General features: G+C 44.3%; 1 protein-coding gene across 1 annotated transcript; it reads left to right on the top strand.

Annotated features, from left to right (window-relative positions):
- The first annotated feature begins 5,534 nt into the window (after positions 1-5,534).
- On the top strand, positions 5,535-13,015 carry IGFBP1 (insulin like growth factor binding protein 1). Its single transcript, XM_048837152.2, has 4 exons — positions 5,535-5,929; positions 8,379-8,554; positions 10,291-10,419; positions 12,012-13,015. The coding sequence occupies exons 1-4, from the start codon at positions 5,569-5,571 to the stop codon at positions 12,141-12,143; spliced, it is 798 nt and encodes a 265-aa protein (XP_048693109.1). The 5' UTR covers positions 5,535-5,568; the 3' UTR covers positions 12,144-13,015.
- The last annotated feature ends 3,537 nt before the right edge of the window (positions 13,016-16,552 follow it).

Below are 16,552 nucleotides of genomic sequence, written 5' to 3'. Positions count from 1 at the left end.
TTCTCCCAGCTTTTGCAAGTATCTTGTCTCCTCATTGGTCATTTTGGTCAGGTGCCAGTGAGGTTACCTTTAGCTTCTTAACCCTTTACAGGTGAGAGGAGCTTTCCCCTGGCCAGGAGGGATTTCAAAGGGGTTTACCCTTCCCTTTATATTTATGACAGGGGTGCTTAAAGTTGTCAAACTGGGGGCATAAGTATCATCTTATACATTGATTTTTAAGATCTTTGGGACAGGGATTGTCTCTTTGTACTGGGTTTTACACCCCCTTGCACAGTGGGGTTGTAAGCCATGAGCAGGGACACTAGATGCTACCAGAGCACAAATAAATAATACTAATAAATAGTCTTTGAACCTTAAGCCCCACCCTGGAATGTTCCAAGTCACAAAGGATTGAAGAGAAGCCTTCCTGCGTTTGTGAGAGCTACAGGGAGGGCTTGGGAGATCAAAACAGAGAGGAAGGCTTCTATCTTGCCCTCCCTTTCTTTGGCATGCCCCTAGCTGCACCATGCAGCCATAACTTGGCATATGGGATGTCATCATTGGTCAATGGATTCATTTATTGATGTACAGTACATAGTAAATTAATAGTGAATTATTGTGTTTAATTCAATTTTAAGTAGAGGATACACTGGACATTAAAGTTCAGCTTCTAGGAGGATTCCTGCGGAAAGTGAAAAGCAAGTGCTTGTAAAAAAAGAAAAGAAAAACATATTGCATGTCTCCTCTTTAAATGTGCAAGTACTCTGTTTTTTGCCCACACCTGCCGCTTTCTGAATTAGATGGGAAAGGGGCAGGCAGGACCATTGTTGTGTGGCCTAGGAGTTGTGTTTGCCCCATTTTGTGGTCAGTACCTGGCATTTTCAAAAGAGCCTAAGAGCCAGGTTTTTAATGGTATTTAGGCACCTAACTTCCACTGAGCATCTGGGCCAAAGTGGTTTAGGAGTAGGGTTGCCAACTTTTTAACCGTACAATACCAAACACCCTTACCCTGCCCCCTGTCCCACTCCTGCGCTGAGGCCCTGCCCCTTCCCTGAGGCCCCACCCCCTCTCACTCCATCCCTCCTCCCTCCGTCACTCACTCTCCTCCATTCTTATTCACTTTCACCATGCTGAGGTAGGGGCTTGGGGTGCCAGAGGGGGTGAAGGGTGTGTGTGGGCTCCAGGGTGGAGCCAGGAATGAGGGGTTCAAAGTTTTGGAAGGGGCTCCAGACTTGGGCAGGGGGTTGGGGTATGGGAAGGGGTGAGGGCTCTGTCTGGCAGGTGTGGGTTCTGGGGTGAGGGCGGGGATAAGGGGTTTGGGGTGCAAGAGCAGGCTGTAGGCTGGGGATGAGGGGTTCAGAGTGAGGGATGGAGTGAGGGCTCTGGCTGGGGGTGTGGGATCTGGGGTGGGGCTAGGAATGAGGGGTTTGGAGTGTAGGAGGGGGCTCAGGGCTGGGGCAGGGGTTGGGGTGCAGGAGGGGGTCAGGGCTGTGGCTGGGGGTGTGGGCTCTGGCATTGGGCCAGGGATGAAGGGTTTGGGGTGCAGGAGGGGGTTCTGCGTTTGGGGCTGGGGCTGAGGGGTTTGGAGTGTGGGAGGGAGTTCCGGGGTGGGGCAGGGGGTTGGGGATGGGAGAGGGTGAGGGATACGGCTGGGGGTGGGGCTCTGGGATGAGGCCAGGGATGAGGGGTTTGGGATGCAGGAGGGGGTTAGGGATGCAGGCTCCAGGTGGCGCTTACCTCAGGCGGTTTCCAGGAAGCGACCAGCATGTCCCTCTGGCGCCTAGGCATGGGGGGGCAGGGGGATCTGCATGCTGCCCACAGGCTCCGCCCCCGCAGGCCTACAAATATTCTAGCAAACCAATGTACTTGCTGGAAAGTAAATGGAAACAGCAAATTTTAAGCAAGTGCTAGAAAATATTTGTGAAAAGCAATTTTTGAACACATAAACTTGAATATTTGCTCTGATTCACATGCCTGGTCTGCACACCACAATTAGGTCAACATAAGGCAGCTTATACTGACTTAATTATGTCAGTGTCCATATTACAGTCTTGTCCTGCTGATGTAAGTTCCCTACTACACCGACATAATAACTCCATCTCCACAAGAGGTCGTAGGGCTTATGTCAGTGTAGTTAGGGAAACCCAGTGCTTGTGTAGACACTGTGTTACTTACACTGGCTGTTATCGCTCTTGTCAATTTCACAGCTCCAGTAGATCTGTGAAATTGACAAGAAAGCTGGAACCTAGAGCCCAGCTACCCCCTGCTCCCTGGAGAGCTGGGTGGCTGGACCCCACTCCCAGCTGGAAGCGAGGGTGAGAATGGACCCCGCTCCAGGTGGGGAACAAGGAGTCAAGAAGTGCACTCCCAGCGGTAACAGGGAGCGGAAGGGCAGACCACCAGGAACCTGGGAGTCTGTGGGGCAGCTGAGCCAATGTGACTTAGCGTTCCTGGGAGGGAACTGCTAGCGTAGCTAAGAGACCAGGCTCTCAGGTCCCCACACTACCCCTCTTAAGTCGGTGGAAGTGCTCCTGGTGAGGACACGCACCACCGACCCAAGGCGGGTTGTGTGGACATGCATCATCACAGTAATTACTGTGGTGGCTGTAAACTGACCTAATATAGGTTTAGTGTAGACGTACCCTAAGAGTTACCCTTATCCATTCTGAGTACAGAAACAACACCATGTGACCTGTGTATCCAATCAAAATTAACCAACAATAGATGTAATTTCAGACACGTTTAAGAAACTGCTTGTGAGCAATCTACAGACCAACAATTATTCCTAGAAATTATTTGATGAATAAATTTGAGAAAAATCATAATCTTGAATAAGTTTCGCAACCAGAAAAAAGGGCTAAGCTGATTGAATACATTATTTGGTGCTCTCTAGTGCGCAAGGACCAGTTTAGGATATTAAACTTAGAACTCAGGAGCAATATCGCACCTAGAGGGAAATAATAACAATGATTCCACAACCTGGGGAACGGCCAACAGAAATGGCAGGAAATTATTTTACAAGACAACTGAATTTCTGCTGACTAAGGGAAAAGAATGAGGTCACCGAATGAAATGACAGAGAGACTGGTGACTGCATGCAAGTACACAGAGACTATGATGCATATGCTGTTCCATGATGAGTGGCTCAGATAAGATGACACTAGTAAGAATACCTAAAACTTACTGTCAACAGTTTTCAGTAAACACGATTTTACACGGGAAACACTTTTTTTATCCTATGACTCTTATCTGCACTGTTTGTGTTCTTTAAAGCTATGTCAAGGTCAGGGATGTGGGCTTTGTTGGGAAGTTGTAGTATTACATCAAACAGAGCACACATAAACAGCTGCCCTAGTATCACTTCATTGATTACGGCTGTCTTAGGTAGTTTTGTTCTGTTCTAAAGTAAGTAAACTACTTACATAGTAAAAGATAGCTAGAGCCTGATTCCTCACCACCTTGACCCTGGGGCAGTCATTTAAACCCATGCAACATCTGGTTTAGCAGACTTTTACCCTCTCTGTGCAGAGGTGCAAGTGAGCACAGAAGATGGAAAACCGTGGAGAAGCAGGCCTGTAACTTTATGCGCACCAGCAACTGTAGAAAAAAATTCCTCAGGATACTGTATAATTCATGGTTTTGTTAATTAGAGGTGAATCTGAACAAATCCCAGATCCACATACCCCCAACTAATAGAAAAAAAATTGTGATCTGGCTCAGGTATTTGCTGCTGTCTCTTATCTACGTAATAAACCAAAAATAAAACTCCAAGGACCTGAAACCAGGGAATTTGGGAAGAATTAAGATTTGAATCAGAATTTGGCAGATCAAACCTATTGTCGGTAATGCTCAACTAGGAGGGGCATTAGCATTTTCTTCCTTTAAACCATCCACTCAATAATGTAGTCTAGAAAGGGTTGCACTTTGTTGTAGTGAAAGTGCTTCACCTCTTTCCATGCCCCCCTTTTGCTTCAAGGACTTTGAGATAGGAATTAGGATTGGTAAAATACGTGCTACCCAGTCATTTGATGTGCAGGAGATTCCTGATGCTGAACAGTCCGTAGTTATACTCAGTTCTGTGCAAAATAGTCCACTTCAAAGCAAAAACATATATGATCTTTGGGTTTTTATCATTTCCAGTAACTAGTTTTATTTAAGAGAATTTCACAAAATTGTCTTTTTCCTCACCCAGCAGACTGCCTGGGGATTCCTTAGCCTCTTTCTGTGCTAGGTTTGCAGGTGGAGAAGAATGTATAAGCTCATGAGAAAATAAGCATCAGACGTGGAAAAGACACAAGTGCTGTGTTTTTACCATGGAACTCCTGCACCAGGGCTTTGGGCCAAATTCTGCTCCTATTTCCATCAATGTAAATCCAGAATAACTCTTTTAAAGTCACTGGAGATATTCTGGCTTACAACTTTTGCAAGTGACTAGTGATTTAGAGTGCTTTGATTTTGGGGTATGCAACTGAAAACACTTAAAGGAACCAGATTTTCAGAGGATCGGTGCTTAGCATTTTCTGAAAACCAGGCCTCGTCAAAATATGTCAAGCTGAGTACCTAAGATTACTAGTCACTTTTGAAAATGTAGCCCTCCAGCTGTAAATGAGGGATGTCAAAACATGACCAAAGGACACAATGCAAAACAATTCACAGTACAATGCATCTTTATTTCACTTTCTTTCATGCAAAATGTATCTCAGCATGTTTTCAGGAGCAGAGGGGGAAAGGAATTCAGTTTAAAGAACAAAAAGGAGACCATTTCACACACTGCAGCAGCTGGCTTTACTGAAGAATTTGCTATTTCAAATCTAGGACATAGTGCAAATGCCATGATAAATTTACTTTACTGTGGTACAGCAATAAAGGTCGATTTCTTTTTCCTTTATTTTAGTGACAACCACTGTATGCAAAAGAGAAGACAAATGTTGTCAGATGAGATCTGAGACAAGATGGGGAAGCAAAGTGGCTGAGAGATGCAGGAAAGATACATTTCTTCTCTATCTGTTTGACAAGCATTGTTTTCCCACAACAGCAAGTGCTCATGGCTGAGAGCCCCCCCTTAACTTTCATCAAAGAGCAGCAGAAACTGAGCACATCCACAGGAAACCAGCCCAATCTTGGCTAAACACTCCTTCCAGACAGGTTAATGACATGAGCTCCTACGTGCATGCGTTCAGTAGTCACCGGATCCTGATAGTTTTATTGCCTTCGGGGCCTCTCGCTTGGTATGTCTGTATCCTCGTAACCTACAGCCACATGACGAAAATTAAACAAGGGGTTTTGTGTTTTTCCCCCCTCCTTCATTGCTCTGGAGCTATTAGGTCAGCTGCTTCTGTGTCAAGAGGTTCCCCCCCCCTCCTTTTTACATTTATATCTTTATTGAACGGGGGAGAGACCTGCATGGGGGCGAGAGGGGCAGGGGGTCCGAACTACCAATGACAGGATGCTTCTCCAACCCTCCCGCTCAGATAATAGCTAACCTGGGGTTAAAGATTAATAGGCAAGCGAAGCAGGATATAAAGGGCCGGGCTTGGGCTCGCCCGTGAGTCACCTGCCTCTGCAGCCCGCGCCACTGGGTGTAGCGTCATGACCAGCAGAAGGGCTCTGATCTGCGGCTGCTGGCTGCTGCTCCTCGGCCCACGCCTCGCCCCGGGGGCCGCCCTCCAGCCGCTGCACTGTGCCCCGTGCACGGCGGAGAAGCTGGCGCTGTGCCCGCCGGTGGCTGCCGGCTGCCCGGAGAGGGCCCATCAGCCGGGCTGTGGCTGCTGCCAGACCTGTGCCCTCCAGCTGGGGGAGGCCTGCGGGGTGTACACAGCGCGCTGTGGCCTCGGGCTCAGCTGCCAGGTGCGGCCAGGGGAGCTCAGACCCCTGTTTGCCCTGACCCATGGGCAAGGGGCATGCCTGCCAACAGCAGATGCAGAAGGGATGCGGATGGCAGAGGCTGCAGGTATATCTGTTGGATCATATTAAAGAAGTTCTGTATTAAAATCACAAATGAGTTTGATTCTCCAGAGTTTAAATTCCAGGGTATTACTAATTAAGAGGTCTCTTGGTTTTTGGTACTGTTTCTCTCCCTCTGTGTGTGAAACTTGCAAGCTGCTAATTGCGTTAGTACATTCTAAGACAGAGTCTGTTAATTCTTTGTAATGACAACTACTCACAAAGAGAGAGACTCAAAGCAATACTCTGTAACAACAGAAACAGCACCCAGAGACTCCCCGCCCTTTTGTTGTATTAACAATTGTGATTAAAATGGAGATAGAGGATGTATGTGGATGGATGCTTGGTGTGGATAATAACTGAATGATCAGGGAAGTGCCAGCCTAAGAATCCAGTGTCCATCGGCTGAAGAAGGCGTCAAGTGGAAATAACCAGAGGACCCCCCCCCCCCCCCCCGGAGGGCAGACTGGAATCCACCCAACAGCCTCAAGAATGGGAGAACCAAAGAACAAGATAACATCTGGCAGCACGGAGCCGTCAGGAATGTGCCATCTGCTGATTGATTCAGCAACAGCATGATGAAGCAATTCCCATAGACTGGCATAGGAAGAAATTCCTATAAAAACGGACTCTAGAAAGTGAGAACTTTGGGGTCTGATTCTGCAAACCAACTTCTAGGAGCATCGGATGAGCATCAGACAAGGCCCTGCTCCCTCCTCATGTCCAGGCCACCTGGCCAGTGGCTTGGCATGAGCTACTCTAAGGCTGGTAACTATGATAACAACCTTGCAGAACCTGTGTGTGTGTGTGTGTGTGTGTACAAATGAATGTGTGAATAAATATGAGATTGAATGGAATGTTATAGCTATAACTAACGGCTTACTATGATTCTTTCTATATTCACAATAAATGTGGTATTTTGCCTTTTTCCCTTTAATAAGATCCTGCTGGTTTTTATTTTATTGGCATAACATATCCATACTGTCTCCCTACATATACTGCAGGTGTTATGCCAGCCTTCTTATGGCAGGTGCTATACAGAACTCAAGCCTATCCGCTGTTGATAAAACTGTGGGAACAGGGTGCATGGAACAAGCAGTGATAGAAGGAGAGCAGGGGTGCTGCTGATGGAAACCATAGATTTGGTGTTTGTCATTACTACTTCAAACCAGGGGAGTGAGGCAGCACCCCTAGTTCCAGCACCACTGAAGGAGGGGGCATTGACGATGATCCGCTCTGGTTGAGCTGGTTGGAAAATTTAGAAAAGTAAAAAATGTAGATGCGAAACGGGGGTGGGGGAAGAATCGGCAATTTTTTCTAGCAAAATTTTCCCACTCTCCCTGAGACGCATCAGACACGCTATTAAGGTGAGAAGGCAGGACAAGGAAGAAACCAAAACATAGGTTGTGCAAGAGTCAGAATCCGCTATACCTCCTTGGAAAGGGATTCAGAGGAATCTATTGATTTTTGCTTGTTTAGTGTTAAATGGTCATAGCTGACCAGGTCAGAAATGCATGGAAAAACTTGATTTGAACCATAACAAATGGTTAGATGGTAGTGGATATAAAATTTTTGCACTGAGGGCAAAACCACTTACAGTTGCTCAAGTGTTACAAGGAGAGATGCATTTGGATAGTATTGCAGAATTTCAGCAATTTTTGTGATTGAAATCCTGGTGATTTTACACTCTTCCCCCTCTCTCCCCCCGCCCCCCAGTTTGCCCAAAATATTATCACAGGAAAAGTACTTAGTGCTATTTTTTTCAGTTGTTTTTTTACTGTTTAAGACCCTGATCCAATAAGATACTTAAGCATGTGCCTAACTTTAACCATATGAGTAGTCTCAATTAGTGTTAACAGCCTCTGTTGATTTCAGTGGAACTGTTCATGTTCTTAAAGTTAGGTACAGGTACCTTGCTGAACCAGGGCCTGAGTGCTTCATTGTTTGGGCTAGTCCCTGTTTATTTGATCTACTACATGTTGGCCAGTTCTGTTGCCTATCTGTATGAATTATTTCGTTGATGTTTTAGCTAGGCCCTGGAACTCACTGAAACATATCATGAGTACATGTTTGGGGCCATCCCTTTCAAAATTGAAAACCACACCTCCTCACACTACTGAAGGCTCCAAATTGGTTACAATTTCGATTTGAGTGTCCTGTAGTTTAGCCCACCACCTGCACTGCATACCACTGTTGGGTGAGATCATTCGTTTCTAGTAGTTTGCATCCTAAATGGTAACAAAATAATTGGCTCATGAAAGACTCTCTGCCATATTTGTGCTGACACAAATTTATGACAGGAGTTTATTTTGCTGCGATACACAAGTATAACTCCTAGGTGAGCTACTAGAATTAATGGGCTTTTCTTAGACTCATTTGATTGGTTTGGTCAAATAAATGCAGAAGATTACTGTATCCTAGATTATTACCTTAATGGTACTGTTGTTCCCATATAGACTCTCTGGAACCTGAGGATGCACCTCCAGAAATTACTGAAATAGCACAGGATCAGCAGTTCAACTATCAACTGTTTCCCATTGGCCAGGACAAGTCTCTGCCTTGGAACGCCATCAGTGCTTATGAAAACATGAAAGCAAAGAGGATCACCGAACTAAAGAAATGGAAGGAGCAGGTGGGTTCTCCTACAAGCTTTCAAGTAGCATTTGATTAATAAACTTTTGATTTGCAATTCAGAATGAAATGTTCATATGAGACTAGTGGCTCCATTGACTTCACATTATTTTGTGCAACCAGCCAACAGCCCTTTTCCTTTGGAATGTCTTGGTCAGGTGCTTAAGTGATAGACACCTTTTGCATTTACTTCTAATTTGCCTATCACTTAAGCCCCTACACAGAGGTAAATTTTATCCCATGATAAATACCTGATTATGTCATAGCTCTCCAGTGCCCAGAAAGTCCAGACACTGATAATGAGATACTAGCTAAAACCACATATATTTGCCTATTTACGATCACAATAAAATAGTATTAAACAGGTGCACATAAAACATTTAGGAAGGCTGATAATAATGATTCATTTCTACATTTGACACTGCCAGACTACTAAAATTCAGCATGGTGTGTATATCAGTAATTTAAAGCACCACTTGAGGGCACCAAAGAATAGAAGTTCGGAGGCGTCATCCAGAGTATTTGTATAATGTGGATGGAGCTAAACTAGATAGAGAGGTAGTATGGACCCAATCCTGCAACCCTTACAGTAGTAGTCCTTACTTGTACAGGCCCCAGTTCAAAGGAGCACAGAAGCACATGCTTAGTCTGCTGCTATTCAGGACAGCATTTAAGCACATGCTTAGCTTTAAGCATTCTGTTTAAGTCACATTGACTTCAGAGCTTAAAGTTAAGCTTTATGTTTGTTTTCTTAAGTGCTTTCCTGAATTGGGGCCAGAAGTGCTTACATGAGGGTTCCATTGTGTGAAGTTTTTCAGGATCACACACTAAGGTTATTTTTCTTTTGCTAAAGTAAAAATATTAGTTTGATCATAGCACCCCTATTTACAGCACCATTATTCAACATAAAACATGTAGGCTGTTGTTCAGTTGTTTGTTCATACAGTTATGCTTTTTATTTTTTAAACAACAGTGAGAATTACAGAGAGTGTTACCCTCAATTTTACACTTTCTGGATTTTGTTGTTATTACGGATGTGACATGATCCTTTGCAATAAAATTACTGTCCAGTACATTTTAAGGATTGGTTGACAGCCATGTCCAATTGTTTAACTGTATTATAATTATTTGCAAAAATAAATACCAGAAAAGAATTGTTAAGTAAGAATCATTGAAAATGTAACATTTTATTATGTTTTGTGCATGTATCAGGAATAATGATTCATTTGACTGAATTTGCAATCTACTCCTGCGATGTCAATACAGTACATACAGAGGGCAACAAACATTATGGTATACGTTTTTGCAAAAAGTCTATTCTGTGTACGTTAAAAATAACACAGGAAACGTACATGCCTAAAAAATGTAAAGCCAGATCCTCAGATCCTTCTTTGAAATCAACAGGGCTATCCTGATTTATACCAGCTGATGATATGGCCAATAGTGTCTAACCATTAACATGATTATTTAGTAAGGGGAATGCATGGGAATTTAGGAACATAAATCCTCACGTTTTGGGGCAGAAAATAACCCTAATGACTAAAAGACAAAAGGCTAAATCGCCTTGAATATTCCATTTTGGTTCCTAGTGACACAAATGGAAACTGCAGGCAATATATCCAAAGGAAGAATTCAGGCCCAAATTGCAGCTTCATCTCTTAGTTGACTTTATGCTGATTTTTATAGATTTTTTTTTTTAAGTCAGCATTTATATTACATATATAAATATTCTTTCAGGGACCTTGCCAGAAAGATCTCTACAGGGCACTGGATAAATTAGCTAAAGCCCAACAGAGAACTGGAGAAGACCTATACAAATTCTATTTACCAAACTGCAACAAGAATGGATTTTATCACAGCAAACAGGTACTTTTGTTTTTATTGCCCACTCACACTACTGTGACTAGTGGTCAGTTACAGCCACCTTTCCATTACAATCACCCATCCCCAAACTCAGAGTTTTCAGTGGCTATATGAATTGATCGTGAAAATAAGAATATTGAGTTTTCAGATTTGGAGCAAATTGGGTGTCTTTTCTTTTTTCTCTTTATGTGTGATCTTAATGCTCAGATTGGCAGAAAAGGAGGCTGAAGTCCTCTTTTTATACATAAAACAGATGCAGTACTGAGCCCTTCCAAAGTACTTTAACCTCCTGCCTATCCTTAAACAAGTTCCAACTCTGTGCTCCTAATCCGTTATGGCATTCGTAACCGATCTACATTCACAATATGCTTTGTAGTCAGCATGGTGATTGTGTAGTAAGGGCTACGTAGAAGGAAGGAAATCTATGCACTGTGGGTGACATTAGGCCCCATGGACATCAGGTCAGGATTCTATCCTCCATATTTTGAGATGAGATTATCCTTCTAAGAACAGAACACAAAATACAGCTGTATACATTGTATATGGAAGATATTACTGTTCAGATTCATAAACAGTATAAAGAACAAGGAGTACTTGTGGCACCTTAGAGACTAACAAATTTTTGTTAGTCGCGAAGATGCCACAAGTACTCCTCATTCTTTTTGCTGATACAGACTAACATGGCTACCACTCTGAAACCTATAAACAGAATAGTTAATCTGAAGAAGCTATTATGAGATGTATTACAAATGAATATTAAGAACAATCTACAAACTTTGGCTATTATATCAGGTTCACAGAAGTCTTGTATGCATGACCATGTACATGGGTTAAGTTCCTCCCCTTTTTTAGAAGAATCACAACACTATATTCAGATAATAAGAGTCCAGATTAATCTAACGTGGAAGGAATTCAGACTTTAGGCTAAACTCCATTCATACCTGCTTAGTCCATATCTGCCTTTTCATGGCTAAGACTAGCATGAATCTCCAAATTCTGGATGATCTGTCATGATTTAATATAACCTTGAAAAACTGTCAAAAAATTTACCAGTCCATTCGAGGTCCCTTAAATTTACACCACACCCACAGTCTCCACTGTTTGCATTCCTGATTTCATCGTTCCCTCGCACCCCCACAACCAATCCCCCGCTCTTGCTCTATTCTAACACACAGTGACATGCAGTTGTCTTAGGCGCACCATCTGAAATCTTACTTCAGTGGAGTGAGAATCAAGCCCCTGCATCAATGTTCTTACTCCCAGCTTCTACACTCTGCCTTCGCTCCTCCTCCCCCAGGAGAAATGTATGACTCTCCATTGGGAAGTCAGCAAGCCGAATTTTGCAAACTGCTTTAAATACCAGTAGGCTGCAAGATTGCACCCAGCATAGTTCAATTGGGGTCACAGGCCCAGTTGCTATATGGTTTCTAAAACCTAAGCCATGAGTGAGGAGGATGAGAGGTTCTGTAAGAATAGGGTGTGATAATACAAAAAGTCTGTGCAGTGCAGCTTCCTGTTTTCTAGTTCTTGCGATTTCCAAATACTTATGCATTTAGTTTCATCGTGTCATTTTTTCCCCGCCCCAATCATCCTAGTGTGAAACTTCGCTGGCTGGAGAGCCTGCTGGATGTTGGTGTGTCTATCCAAGGAGTGGGAAAAGAATTCCTGGATCTCCTGAGTTGAAAGGCGACCCTGAATGCCAACAGTATCTCAGCTCACAAGAATAAGACCAAACACATGACAGCATTTCCATTTGCTCATACGAAGACTGTTGCAGGGCCTGATCCTGCCATCATTTATGCCCAATTCACCAAGGTACTTAAATATGTGTCAACTTTAAGCATATGAGCAGACCCACTGTTGGTAGTGCTCACTCCCACAAGGCATACCATTGAATTCAGTGGGACTAGTCACACATGTCTAAGTGATTGCAGAATTGGGCCCCATAACCTGAATATTATATATATATATATATATATATATTATAATGAACTGCTTTTGTACTCTACAGATGCCATGGTATGTAAACCCACTGAATTATTTATTTCACAGTAAATTTATTTTTTGTGTCTGTGTTAATTTATATTCTCAAACACTTCATAACTTTATATGTAAATACATAATATTATTGCTCTTAAAGATATGCATTTTTCTATTCTAGAATAGCACTGCTAGTTAAACTTCAGTTGGAATAATACTAAATATCAGAGGGAAATGGCATATAAAATTTGCATTTTGTATTATGTATTTATAGATTGCAGCTGTAAAGCTGAATTTTTTAGAAAAAAGCTGTTAGAAAAGAACAGGGTTAGGAACTTATTAAAAACGCATTTCGTTTGTATAGCATGTTGCTTTTCCACCTCTGTTTCAATGTCAATCTGTTTTGTTTTTTGCCTTTTAAGGAATATTGACTCTGGAATATATAGTGAAACACTGACAGGAGAATATTAGTTTATATTTTCCAAACATATGCACTGGATATATTGTAAAAATAACAGGAAATATTGTACAACCTTTAACAGGTAAATTGTTCACATGCTGACATTGTCATGTTATTTAAGATGAGCTATTAAATAATTTCCTTTGGACACTGCTGGCTTGTTGCTTTCAGAGATATACTGTATTGTAACTCTAAGCTGTAGAGTCAGAATGGAATCCTTTCAGTGGAGCAGGAGTGAAACTGCAATCTGCTCTGAGCAGACAAGCATGGTGGGCAGTATAGTTGAAAGCAGGTATCAGCTTGCAAAGAGGTCACAGGCCCCTTGTGCTGTTTGCTGGCATGTGATGAAAGCAGCAAGCCTCAAGAGGGAGTAGGATACAGGGGAAAAAAAATCACTCCTTAAGGATTCCACCCTCACCCCTGGGGAAGCAAAAAAGGTTCTCAATAAGGAGGGTGGGTAATTGCTCTCTTTCCTCCCTATCCTTGTCATAGCCCAGACAATGAAAGAAGCTCAGAATATTTGCCCCACCCCAGGGTACTTTTTCCAGATTAGATGTATCCTGCAGTCCAATCTTGTCTTTTCCTAAAGTTCTGTCTCCTTAAGGGCAATCCATTTTTCTTGTTGGGTTTTTCTTTCTCTCTTTTTCAATATCTTCTTGTACCTTTGGCCTGAGCGAACTGAAAGCCCAAAATGTAAGTTATTATAAAACTTCCTGGATAGGACAGCTGGATACATTCCCTGACCAAAGCATGCAGCGAGGCAGCGTGAGTGTGTTTGGGTCAGTACAGGGACCTGCAGGATTGACAGTGAAATGCTTCCTGCACCGAATGTCATGCTCCCGTTCTGCAGCTCCATGGCTTGTGGGAGCAGCACTTCCCACCCCCTGAGTGAATGGTGCAGTGAGATCTGGTTTCAATCTACTTTATCCACTGCCAAAAGTGGAAGGGGAACCATGCAAATCTACTTTCCACTTAGAAACAGGCTAGAGAGGAGACGATAACCTTGTCTCAAGACCAACAGTAGAGGAGCTCAGCATAAAATCCTCTGCAGTTCCTTGGAAAAGGCTTTAGGTTTGATGGGGGTGGAGAAGCTGGCTTAACAGAAAATCTTATTTGTTTTGCTTTATAGACTTTGCATTTGCCAGGCGTTAGCTAGATTGATCGCTGCCCCAGGAGTAGAGTCAATGCAGAGATGGAGAATATGCTGCTTGCATCTCCCCTGTTTTGCTGCTGCTCCAGGCCAAGAAAGACTATGCCAGCCCTGGGGCTGCCCTAACTTGTGCCTTCTGCTGCCATAGCTTTGCTGGGTTTGCAGCGGCAGGGAATCACAGGCACCCAAGTCTGCTCCAGTCAGACCGCCTCTCAGCCATGCCCCACCCCGAAGTGGCTTGGCTTTAGTACAGCAGTGAATTTCCCCCCACTCTTGTTTTAACCCCCAAAGTCCAACGCAAGCACAAGTCTCCTCCTAATACTGGGCTCTGCTAAGTGTTAGGCAATGTTGCCTGTGCATCACTTACCTGGAGGGGTATCGGCAGCTGTGTCTCATAGTAGACTTTGGAGGGGTAGCAAAGTGGAGGGACCGAAAGATCAACAGCATCAGCTCTGTTTCGCTTCCACAATAGAAGAGTCCGCTGCAAAGTTTGTTTGTGCAGGGAGCAGAGCTCTCTCTGGGGCTGATCCGAGATGCCAGCAAGAACTAAGGACTTTCTCAAATCTCACCACTTTCCTTTCCTTGAGCAAAATGCACTCCTTGGACCCTGTTTTCACTAATAAAAACTCCGAACACATCAAACAATCATCAAATCCACACACAACTTTCCCCCGGGGGAGTGGACTGGGGAAGGAACCACAGGTAACACAGGTTAGTCACGTTGCTGAAGGCACACACAGACCATGGTAATGGGCATGGTGTAAGAACCTAAACAGAAGCTCATAGAAAAATAGATGAAGGCTGCTTCCTCCTGAAAGGTCAGCTGGAGAGGTGCCCACAGATGACGAAGCCTCTGCCCTTTAAGAGGACAACCCCATTTCTGACCTGAATGATAAATTTGGAGTTCAGCTGTGTCCTGGCACTGCTGTCCCCAATCTCACAATCATCAATGATTCTCCCCCCCCCCCGCAAAATTAATGAGTTGTGGCCGGGAGCAGAGGTGTACCATGGCCCAGCAGCACTGTGGCGGGGGGGTTTGGGGTGGAGCACGAGCGTGAAAAGTTTGGGGCCCACTGATTTAATGACTACCACAATGCATACACATAAAGGAGAGAGTTATAGTTACACATGCAATCTTGTGTTGTTGCCTGATGCTTTAATACTCAAATGTGCACCCATAAGGTTGTCTTAGGTGAATTTTTTTGTAAGGAATTTTATAAATTTTTAATTAAAAATGTTGGGGTGGAAAAAGGACATTAAAAAGGAAGTTTCTTTCCCTCACCAAGCCTTTGACTCTTTGCTGGCTTGTAAAAAATTAGCCACAACAGTGCCAGTAAATTCCATAACCACAACTAGAAAACCCTACTCCATGCACATTAAGAGGACTATACCAAGAGCTTGCGCTTCTGAAAACACATGCTGCTAACTTCCTAAGTGCATGAGAATGAGCCAACAAACCTTGCAAAGCAGGCAGCAGCCCTGCTTAACCACACCCTAATTTACAAGCTCTTCAAAGGCCCAGAACCATTTACAAACTGAAAAGTTGCCCTCTGAGCTCTTTCATATTTCAATTAGAGCTTCAGGAACTGTGTGAAGGGTTGCTTGCTCAGTCAAAATGCACCTAGAGTAGGCTGGGGGCAGGTCTACACTACAAACTTGCATTGGAGTAGCTGCACTGGAGCATCTAATGAAGATGCTCTAAGCCGAGAGGAGACAGCTCGCCCAGCAGCTTAATAACACCACTTCCGTGAGAGGTGGTAGCCATGGGTGTGGGTATTAAAGGCCAGGGGAGGCTGAGCCACCACAAACAGTCGTGCATGGCCCCACTCACACTCCTCCCTCAGGCCTCCTCCTGCTTCCCAGCGCTCTGTGGCTCTTCCTCTGTGGCCGGACTAGTGGGGGAGGGGGCGGGGGGGGGGACAGATGGATGGACGACGACGACCCGCCTGCAGCCAGGGACTCTGGACAGCTGGAGCCAATGCTTGCACCACCCACCCACCTGGCGCTCTGGGACTAGAGGCTGCATCTTCCACCCGTCCGCCACTCCGGGGCTGGTGGCCGTGCCGCCCGCCTGGTGCATGGCGAGAAGCTCTCTCACCAACATAGCACTGTCTACACAGGAGGCTATGGTCGATATAACTACATTGCTCAGGGGCATGCATTTTTACATCCCTGAGGGACGTAGTTATACCAAAGTGCATAGTATAGACCTGAGCTTACTGAAACTAGGTGGGTAAGGTAGCTTTTATTGCATCAGGGTCTGTAGGCGAGAGAGAGAGCGAGCGAGAGAGAGAGGGAGAGATTCTGAGCTTACACAGCTCTTCTTTCAGTCTGGGAAACGTACTCACTGTCACAGCTAACTATAAGGTGAAATAGATTGTTTAGCCTAAGTAGTAAATACATATTTCAAGGGACCATTCAAGGTGACGTGGCCACAGGCGCTGACTTCTACTTTTCCCTGGAGGTGCTCCAGCCCTGCTCCTCCCCAAGGCCCTGCCCCACCCACTCTGCCTCTTCCTCCAAGGCTCTGTCCATGCTAAGCCTCT

This window comes from Caretta caretta, chromosome 2 (assembly GCF_965140235.1).
Source record: "Caretta caretta isolate rCarCar2 chromosome 2, rCarCar1.hap1, whole genome shotgun sequence".
Lineage (NCBI taxonomy): Eukaryota > Metazoa > Chordata > Testudines > Cheloniidae > Caretta > Caretta caretta.
Note: the sequence above shows the minus strand (reverse complement) of the source record. Positions and strands in the feature narration are given on the sequence as shown.

Excerpts from the sequence above, each read along its gene's own strand:
- IGFBP1 (XM_048837152.2), top strand. The coding sequence starts at position 5,569 with ATGACCAGCAGAAGGGCTCTGATCTGCGGCTGCTGGCTGCTGCTCCTC. Across the intron at positions 5,930-8,378 it reads GCGGATGGCAGAGGCTGCAG|ACTCTCTGGAACCTGAGGAT; the intron begins GTATATCTGTTG and ends GTTCCCATATAG. Across the intron at positions 8,555-10,290 it reads TAAAGAAATGGAAGGAGCAG|GGACCTTGCCAGAAAGATCT; the intron begins GTGGGTTCTCCT and ends ATATTCTTTCAG.